General features: G+C 37.4%; 1 protein-coding gene across 1 annotated transcript; it reads right to left on the bottom strand.

Moving 5' to 3' along the window:
* Window positions 1-5,992: 5,992 nt before the first annotated feature.
* Window positions 5,993-6,925, bottom strand: LOC130834099 (olfactory receptor 8S1-like). Its single transcript, XM_057704176.1, has one exon. The coding sequence runs from the start codon at window positions 6,923-6,925 to the stop codon at window positions 5,993-5,995; it is 933 nt and encodes a 310-aa protein (XP_057560159.1).
* Window positions 6,926-10,721: the final 3,796 nt, after the last annotated feature.

Raw genomic sequence — 10,721 nt, 5'->3', positions numbered from 1 at the left:
CATAATGGCTGCAATATTTTACATTTCCACCCACAGTGCATAAGGGTTCCAATTTCTCCCCATCCTTGTCAACATTTGTTATTTTCTATTTGATAATAGCCATTCTAATGGGTGTGAAATAGTACCATCAAAGAGTTTTTAAAAATTAAAAGCTTTTGGAGAGAATAGAAATATCACTGAGAAGGAAATAAATTGATGGAAGACTTCTTATATTAAGAATGAAGTAAAATAAAGTGGGACTATATCAAACTAAAAAGTCAGCACAGCAAAAGAAATCAGCAGCAAAATGAAAAGGTAAGCTAAAATGAACTCATACAACTCAATAGAAAACAAATAACCCATTAAAAAATGGACAGAAGATGTGAACAGACATTTTCCCAAAGAAGACATGCAAATAGCCAGTAGGTACATGAAAAGGCATTCAGCATCACAAATCATCAGGGAAAGGCAAAGCAAAATCACAGTAAGATATCACCTCACATGTTATAATGCATGGTATCAAAAGACAGTAAAAAAAACAAGTGTTGGTGAGAACGTGGAGAAAAGGGAATTCTTGTGCACTGTTGGTGATGTAAATTGGTGCAATCATTATGACAAACAGTATGGAGCTTCCACAAAAAATTAAAAATAGAACTACCATATGATCCAGCAATTCCACTTTTGGGTATTTTTCCAAAAAAACCCAAAACACTAACTCGAAAAGAATATGTACCCCCAGGTTCATTGCAGCATTATTTACAATAGCTAAGATCTGAAAATAACCTAAGTGTCCATCAGTAGATGAATGGACAAAGACGTTGTGGTATACGTATGCAATGGACTATTATTCAGCCATAAAAAGGAATGAAATCTTGCCATTCGTGACAACATGGATGGGCCTCGAAGGTATTATGGTAAGTGAAATAAGTCAGACAGAGAAGGCAAATACCATATGAACCCACTTATTTGTGGAATCTAAAAAACAAACAACAAAACAAAACAAATAAACAAAAAATCACCAAGCTCACAGATACACAGAACAGTGATGGCTGCCAGAATCAGGAAATAGGGAATGGCCAAAATGGGTGAAGAGGGTCAAAAGGTACAAACTTCCAGTTATAAAATAAATAAGTCATGGTGATATAATGTACAACATGGTGACTATAGTAAATAATACTGTAGAGCATGTTTAAAAGGTGCTAAAACAGTAAATCTTAAAAGTTCTCATCACAAGAAAAAAAATTTGTCACTACATATGGTGCTGGATGTTAACTAGACTTATTGTGGTGATCATTTTTCAATACATACAAATTCCAAATCATTATGTTGGACACCTGAAACTAATATAATGGTACCTGTTGATTATTCCTCAATAAAAAACAACTTCTGTAAAAACATAGGAGAAAATCTCTGTGACCTTCTGTTAGGCAAAGATTTCTTACGATAAAAAAGCAGGAAGTACAACAGAAACAATGAATTAGATTTCATTAACATTTAAAAATTTGCACTTAACGCCTCATCCCTGCACCCAGGGACACTGGTATCATTTCAGTCCCTATGCCCAAAAAGCTACTGATAATGGCCAGAACTGACAACAGCTACACCTCTGCCAGGGGCTGCACCGCCACCCTGGGCAACTCTGCCAAGGCCACTTTTGATGCCATTACCAAGACCTACAGTTATCTCACTCCTGATCTCTGGGAAGAGACAGTGTTTACCAGGTTTCTATATCAGGAATTCACTGACCATCTTGTAAAGACCCACACCAGAGTTTGGCTCCAGCTGTAGCCACTGCATAGTTTTACATCAGAAAAATAAAGTGAATGAAGCCATTTTTAAAAATTACACTTAAAAGACAATACAAAATAATTTTTAAAACTCACAGACTAGGAGAAAATACAAAACACAGATTTGACAAGGACTGGTCCCCAAGATATATTAAAAAACTCCTACAACTTAATAAAAAAATATAATTTAAAAATGAGTGAAAGTCTTGATCAAACACTCCACATAAGAAAATATACGAATGCCTACTAAACACCTGAAATAGTATTGAACATCATTAGCCACCAGGGAAATGCCAACTAAAATCACGTGGATATTTCACCAGAAATCCACAAAAAGTGCTAAAATTAGAAAGACTGACACCACCAAATGTTGATGAGATGTGGAGCAACCAGAACTCACAAACACTGTTGGGAGAAATCGAATGATATAACCCTTTTGGAAAAAACTGACAATTTCTTATAAAACTTATGCCTACAATGACAAAATAATTCTAATACTAGATATCCCCAGAATAAATAAAAATAATTATGTACAAAAGGGCTTTTACAAGAGTGTTTATAGTAGCTTTATTCCTAATAGTCCCAAACTGGAAGCAACCCAACAGAATGGATGAGCAAATGGCGACATGTTCATACAATGGTATATGACTCCACAATAAAAAGAAAATAAATTACTGGTATAAGAACATGGATGAATCTCAAAAACATGCTGAATGAAAGAACTTTGACACAAATCATGCATACTGTATGATTCTGTTTACATAGTGGTTTGCAACAGGCAAAACTAAGGTATAGTGGAAAAAGCAGAACAAAAGTGGTTAACAAGTGGAGAAGTGGGGACAAGAACTGACTGGACAGGGACATGAGGTGGTTTGCCTGGAAGTTGGTAATGCTCAATATTTGAATAGGGATTTGGGTTACACAGTGGTTTGAATTTATCAAAATTCACTGAATGACACTCTTACTATTTCAGCATGTACAGTTACCTCAAAAGAAAAAGAGAAGGTGTAGTCAAATTTTGAACTCTAGTTAATGACAAGCATGCTGAAGTATTTAGGGTGAAGTGCACTGATGCCTGTAACGTTCTGTGAAATGCATTAAAAAAAAGTGGATTGATGGGTGGATAGATGGATAGGCAGGTGATAAGGCATGTATGTACACTAAAATGTTAAAAGTAAAATTTAGATGTGATTATAGGGATGTTCATTGTAGAATTCTTTCCACTTTGTTGTACGTTTGAAATTTATTTTTAAATTAAATGAGTGCTGAAAAAAACATTTTAAAATTATTATAGCAAGCAGCAAAATACCAGTGAACTTAAAAACATTAAATGAATAATAGAAAAAAATTATAAATCACTAAAATTGATTCATGAACAAATAAAAAATCCAAATACACCACTAATTATTATAGGAAATAATTGGTATCAAAATGTTTCCTCCACAACAACAAAAAGACAAGAAATCCTTAAAATTTTTAAGCTGAGTTTTATAAAATCTTCAAAAAAAGTGATAAGCCCTTTTTAGGCAAATATTTTAGGAAACTACAAAGACAAAAGAAAGCAACTATTGATATCAAGATCAGATGTCCAGAACAGGCAACTCTATATAAGCAAAAAGTAGACTAGTGATTGCCTAGGGCCAGGGTTGGGGGTTAGGAATGGAGAGTGACTGTCATGGGTATGGGGTTTCTTTTAGGGTGATGAAAATGTTTTGAGATTGGGTTGTAGTAATGGTTCCATAGCTCCATGAATATGCCAGAAACTACTGAATTGGGCACTTTGAGTAGCTGAACTTTGTGATGTGTGACACAGCTCAATAACGCTGTTAGACCAGATATAAAAAATTATACTATCTCACTTACAAAGTCAACAGGAAATTCCTAAGTTAAATATTCACAAAATTCAAGTCAGTTTTCACTACTCTACCTAAATAGAACGATTCCAGGAATGAAACAATTTTTCAATACCAGAACACCTACTGATACAATTTATCATTAAAAGTTTAAACAATAAAAACCATATGATTATTTCAATAAATTTATTTTTTTCAACATGTATTTATTACATGCTTATTATGTGATGGACACTACACATTAGTAAACAAAAGAAAAAAAGTCCTGGTCCTCAATAGAAATAGAAAAAGCACTTGATAAAATTTCACACCAACTCTTAGCAAAATATTGTTAGAAGATAACTCATAATAAGTTAAAGATATTGATCAGAAACAGAACAATCATCCTTAATGCTAAAATATTAGACGCTTTCTTATTGATCCCAGTGGAAACATGTTTTTAGAAGAGATCCTGGCCACTGCAGTAACTTTAAAAATGAGATATATAAAAATTGCATGGAAAAAGAAAAAAAAGTCTTTCCCTAATTAAAATGTAATTTTAAAAAATCCAATAGTATCTATAAATAAGTCATTAGAACTAGGAAGATTGGGACTTCTTAGGTGGCGTAGTGGTTAAGAATCTACCTGCCAATGCAGGGGACACACATTGGAGCCCTGCTCCAGGAAGATCCCACATGCTGTGGAGCAACTAAGCCCGTGTGCCACAACTATTGAGCCTGCACTCTAGAGCCCAAGAGCCACAACTATTGAGCCTGTGTGCTGTAACTGCTGAAGCCCATGAACCCAGAGCCTGTGCTCTGCAACAACAGAAGCCACTGCAATTAGAAGCTCGCACATCATAATGAAGAGCAGCCCTCACTCATTGTAACTAGAGAAAGCCCGTGTGCAGCAACGAAGACCCAATGCAGCCAGTAAATTAATTAATTAGTTAGTTAATTAATTACTTTAAAAAAAAAAAACTAGGAAGATAGTTCAACAAGATACAAGTTCAACAAGATTCAAGATCTGTGTACAAAATACCACAGCATTCCTATATACTAGAAATAACCAAGTAGTAAATGTAATTGAATTGTTAATTCATGATAGAAACAAACAATGGAAGGTATCTGATAATATATCTAACAAAATTTGTGTGTGACCTTTAGCAAAAAAATTTTCACCAATGGCAACAGCAGATCAGCCTTGGCGAATGAAAATGTTCTTGAACCTTTGCATAACTACCACCTTGCACAGCCGTGGCCACACTCTGTGAATTCATGGACCAGAACCAGGCTCACCAGGAAGCAAGAGACTTGCACTCACATAATAGGCTATTCTACTCACAGAATTATTTCAAACTGCTTTGATAGTGGGGTCCCTCTGGTGAGACTACATCCCAGACATATTCCCTGTTTCTCTACTTACAATTTATACATTCAAAATATACTTATTATGCAACAAGCATGTTTGAAACTATTTTAATATTCTCAAAAAAGTAGTGAAGATGCCAGAAAATCTCATCATTCTCTCTGGGTGTGTATTCTTTGCTCCTGGGGAGTGCAAAGTGAAGTGGAGGATGACAGTTAACCGCTTGTAAATAAGTAAAAACGTAAAGGTAATTTCAGAAAGAAATGATAATTAACTTTTGATCATGATAATTCCTTTGGTTTCTTCTTGGTGTTTGTCACAGGCCCTGTACAGCACCTGCTCTGCCACTGACTCGCTCACATTCTGCCTTTTCTGCAGCATGACTAGGGCTCAGTGGCAGAGCTATTTGTCCAGCAGTGTGTACAAGCCAGGGAATCTTCTCTTGCTATGGGGGCCCCTCACAGCTGGAGATGGTTGGCCATTAAGTAAATGGTTTGAAGCACAATAAACAAATGTGTTATTTGTAGTCTCTATTGGACATGTATATGTTCAATAAACGATTTCAAATATCCTAAGAGAGTGAACGCTCCAGCATTGACCATGTGCTCATTTTGTACCAGCCACTGCGCCAGGAAGAATGAGTGAATAATGAGAAGGGGAAGGGGAGGATTTGGGGATACTGTGATTAACAGTCTCTCAGGACCACACTGAACACATGGAGTTTAGTGACTGGAAAAATGGTAAAGATAGCCTAAGCAAGCAATAACAATGTCTACCACACTGTGTGTAATAAATTAAACATTTTTTAAGAAAAATTGCTAGATAAAAGGTTTATCTATCCACCTTCCTCTGATAAGGACTGGACTGGTATCATTCCAGAAAATAAGTTCACCTTTTCTTAAGTATTTTCAAGAAAAGATGTATGGCATCTTAACAGATCCTTACATCAGAGAATTCTCCCTAATATCCGGGCACTATTTATTGCAAATCTACCCAAGTTCCTCACCATTCTGATTTTTTTTTTATCTATGATTTGAAACACTGGAAACATTTTCTCAACATTCTTCTCACAGCTGCCTTCACCTCCTTGTTCTTCAGGCTGTAGATGAGAGGATTCAGCATGGGAGTGATCACACTATACTGCAAGGAGAAGATTAACTCTTGAGTGGATCCTGAATTTGGCATGAGATAGCGAAGTAAACCTGAGCCATAAAAGAAGCTCACTGCAATGAGGTGGGAGGAGCAGGTGGAGAAGGCCTTGCTTCTGCCTTTGGTGGAGCCGATGCTCAGGATGGTGAACAAAATGCGAACATAGGAGAAAAATATTAAGAGGAAATTTCCAAAGAAGTGCAGGACGCTGGAGCAGAGCAGGGCAGTAAAACTTGCAGATACATCGGAGCAGGACAAAGGGTAGAGAGAGGGCAACTCACAGCTGAAGTGGTGAATATTTTGAGCCTCACAGAAGTCTAAATTGAGAGCTACAAGGATATTGACCAGAGCATCCAGAAAAGCCAAGCCCCATGATCCCCACACCAGCCCCATACACAGCTGTCTGTTCATCATCTGGCCATAGAGCAGAGGAGAACTGATGGCAACATAGCGGTCATAGGCCATGACAGCAAGTAGGCAGGATTCAGTGCCTCCAGTGGCAAACACAAAGAAGACCTGAGCCATGCAGCCCTCTACTGAGATGGTTTTCTTCTCAGACAGGAGGTTCTCCAACAGCTTGGGCACAGTGACAGAAGAGTGGCAGAGATCCAGGAAGGACAACTGTCCCAGGAAAAAGTACATGGGGATATGGAGCTGGGAATCTACCCAGATCACCAGCAGCAGTATCAGGTTCCCCATCAGGGTCAGGATGTAAATAACAAGGAACAGCACAAAGAGTAGAGCCTGGATTTGAGGGTCAGCAGACAGCCCGAGGAGGATGAACTCAGAGACAACACTGTGGTTTCTCATTGCCTTCAGTACTTTCTTTGGAATGCAAGAAACAAAATCAGGTGAAGTCTCTTCTGATATCTAACAAATATCCGAGTGTTTTAACACTCTCCATTCATAAAGTTTCATGCCTACTCAAAACTGTATGTTCTGAAATGATAAACTTCTCTAAGTCTCTAGATTTACCAAAACCTGTAATAATCTTTTCTGTGGGATCCCAACCCTAGATCAACTTCCTCTCTATCATCACTGTTCTTTTTTAATGTTTTAGAGTTTATTTGTTGTTGTTTTATTATTAAAGTTACTGGAGGATGTTTGTAAACTGTTGATAAACTAGTAAAGAGGGAGAAATTGCAGGAGGAATAAGAGAAAATTGCAGAAATGGTGTTTCTGAGAGCAGTTGGTCTCAGAGCTGAAGCAGAGCATGGCCAAAGGCAGGAGAGTGTTTACTTCATCAAACATGCATGAAGTTGGTAGATCTGGTGTTAGGAAGGAAGCAGTTCTCATCTAATGGCTTTTTTTTCCCCACTAAATATTTAAATAGGGTCATTAACGGAAAATGAAGAAGGGTAGTGGCTAGAGATTTGCAGAGTGAGGAGAAAGGGAATTAATTGGAGAGAAAGCAGCACAGAGATATTCCAGATGTTATATAACTGATTACAAGACACTTCTGGCCAATATGGGAACATACTCTGCTCTTAATCTTCATGCCCAGCTTGTGTAATCTATTCAGATTCAGCTCTTGCCTGTGCTTTCCTGCCATTTGTAAATACAGGCTACCCGCTAACTTTCTAAAGTTGGCCTTCTTTTTCTCTACTCTGAACTGGCAATCCAAAGTACAACCAAAGACTCAGGATAACTCTTCAACATTATTGACCACCTCTAGACCCTTCCTGTCCTGCTCTATCACTTGTGTTCACACTGCAAGGCCAGACACTCAGTTTCTCCAAGGAATTATGATTTCTCTCCCATGTTTATCCAAACAACACCCAGAATTAGAACTATTCTTAAAAATCAAGTTCACGTTACCTGTATTTCTCACCTAGCTGAGCAATAACTAGCACAGAATTAAACAAAAACTTTTTCAAATCCAGTGATCCAGAAGATTACTAATTTTGAATGTTAGTGTCAGAATTCAGTGTTAAGATGGAGTTTGAAAATTCCTGTTGGATATAGACCTCTTCCTTAATTTCTAAAAGAGGAAAATAACAGGGTAAGTTGTGTATATTATTTCTAAAATCCTCAATACTTCCTACCATGTGGGGATTATAATGATTTTCTTTAATTATTACCTTATTCTTTTCCTTTTACTCACCACTGTAACGCTAGCTAGAGCAACCTGGATTCATCCTGCAAGTATCACATCATTGGCAGAAGACATTGGAAAATCAAGTCATGAAATACAAAGAATGACCCATTATAATTTTGGAGGGCAAAAAAAGAAAGGTCCCCTACATCTTATTCATCTCTAAATGGAGCTCTACTTACTAGCACTAGAAATTCCTTGTACTCTGGAGAAACTTATTGTCCTACAAATAAAAGCCAAAGAGTGAAAATCTTGCATAGGGCAGTTTCATGAAGGACAAACCTAGAAACTGTACCCTATCAGGGGCCACACTTCCTCACAGGTAGAGGTGTACTGTGTTAGAGTTATTTGAAGCAGTCACAGAAATAAATAAAATCACTTAGTTTTTTTTTTTTTAACCTGGTGCTGCAATTTCACTATCCTTGATGCTTCATTTATTTAGAATTGGTGCTTCAGATTCCAAACTGAGAATGGAAACAGCTCTGAGAATGCTACCACTATAAGTTTTCAGTCATTATTACAATTAGGTGGAGTTAGACAACTACATCACTTCCAAAGAAAGACAGCCTGAGAGTAGCTCATTTTAAGACATAGGAAAGTAACTAGCATTGTGACTGGTCCAAAAATGTTGTTTTGAGTTGCTTAAAAATGTTACTTAATAATTAAAATGAATGCACAAATAAGTGAATGAGTAAGTGAACGGAGGAAACTCAGAAAGAGAATAGTCTAGGGCTTTACTACATATAAGGAACAGACCTGATTAGGAACCAGTAAGGGATTCAGACATCCTGGGCTTGCATGAAACCAGCTGTGGGAAGGGCACCAGAGAAAAATTCTGCCAATTGGAGAGGTTTGCCCCAGTACAGTGTCTCGTGCCCTCAACTTCCACCTATCTACAAGCATGTAATTGTAGGGGATACCTGTAATTAAAGGTGTAATTAGTTTCTGGACCCTATATGTCTGGAATGCTTGGAGAGGGTTATTTTTGAGTCATGAGGTGCCCAAAGTTTATCATTTTCCTGATCTCCTCCCACCTCTTATAGACAGCTCTCAGGTATTAGCCTCCCAAACTTCCAGGTTTCTGGCATAATATGAGCTTTCAACACCAGAAATGAGGAGTATAGTAAGATAGAGGGAATCTCTTGTCTTCATTGCCCCACTGTGAAATGAAAGCTAAAAATAATTACCTAGAAATGTTTTGAGGACTCAACTTACTAACTGAAGTGTGGTGCTGAAGACAGTTGAGGTACTGAAGAATCATCATTCTTTTTTCTTCACCTCTAACCCAAGTGTTTAATTTTCCCAAGAGGAGGGAAAAGTAATATTGAGGAACCGACTAACAGTCTAAGTAGCAGAAATGAATACCATGTCAGAGAGACTTGAGGGGGCACTACATCAGCCCAGGGGAACAAAGGTAAGATGAAAGAACTGCAGGAGAAAGGAGGGGCCTGATGAAGGAATGGTAAGAGGTGGCAGGAACTGAGGGGAAAGGGGTCCTACACAGGGAGCACAAGAGCAGGAAAAAAAATATCAGAAAACAGCAGGAAAACATTACCAAGTTTCTCTCTTTTCCTGGTGCAGAATACATCCTGCTTTTCTAAGCTGGTGGGCAGGCCTCTGGGCTCAGGAGAAATTCACAAGAGAGAAAATGCACCACAACTGTCCCATCATGTAAACTGACACTGATTTTTCTATTAGACATTTTATGCATAAAGAGAAATGTATAAGCTCCTGCAAATAAAGACTTCAGAAAACTCTTCTGAACTTTGATAGTATTTTGCTCTTATCCTTTATGACTCTCTAAAATGACAAAGAAAAGTTGAGAACTTCAAATTCCTAACAAGCAATAAAGCAACCTCTTTCATACTTCCCCTAGCATAACAGCACAATTCTTTACATATCTCTATTACTGCTGATATACTGCTAAGAGCACCATCCTAACAAAGGAGGCTCAGGTCTACCATTCAGCAGGGTTTGTGCGTTAAGGTGGCCAATGGGATGGCAAGGCTAGCCTGAAAGCCCAGGGGGCATCTAGGTCCAACCTGATTGCTGGAAAGCTCAGCCTGAAGCATACTTTGGACTTAACAGCTAAAAACAGTTACAGGATGATCCCTCTGGGAATTACCAGTGAAGCTAAGTGACTCATAGCTTACCTTTAGATAATTTTGCTAATGTTGTCATGTGTTTTATTATGATACACATTAAAGACGATTATTATATATGACATTATACTATTATATGATCAATGGTAATTTAAATTTATCTACATGTTTGACTTTTTTTGCTCAATTTTTTCTATATCTAGAATTGAATGCTCAGTACCTGAAAATGGATTTCAATGGATAAATTTAATACAAATTAGACAAAACTGAAGAGATGACTCAGAAGATAGGCCAGAAGAAAACAAAGAACTTCCACCTGTGAGCATTTTCCTTCTCCTTGAAGAACTCTTTTTAATTCCCCCTTTAGTGCAAGTCTTCTAGTGATGTATTTATTTCACCTTCACTCTTA

The sequence above is a fragment of the Hippopotamus amphibius genome, chromosome 12, assembly GCF_030028045.1.
Source record: "Hippopotamus amphibius kiboko isolate mHipAmp2 chromosome 12, mHipAmp2.hap2, whole genome shotgun sequence".
In the NCBI taxonomy this organism is placed as follows: Eukaryota; Metazoa; Chordata; class Mammalia; order Artiodactyla; family Hippopotamidae; genus Hippopotamus; species Hippopotamus amphibius.
The sequence above is the reverse complement of the archived record's forward strand: the minus strand, read 5'-3'. Positions and strand labels throughout refer to the sequence as shown.

Coding starts and splice junctions, on each gene's coding strand:
- LOC130834099 (XM_057704176.1), bottom strand. CDS start 6,925: ATGAGAAACCACAGTGTTGTCTCTGAGTTCATCCTCCTCGGGCTGTCT.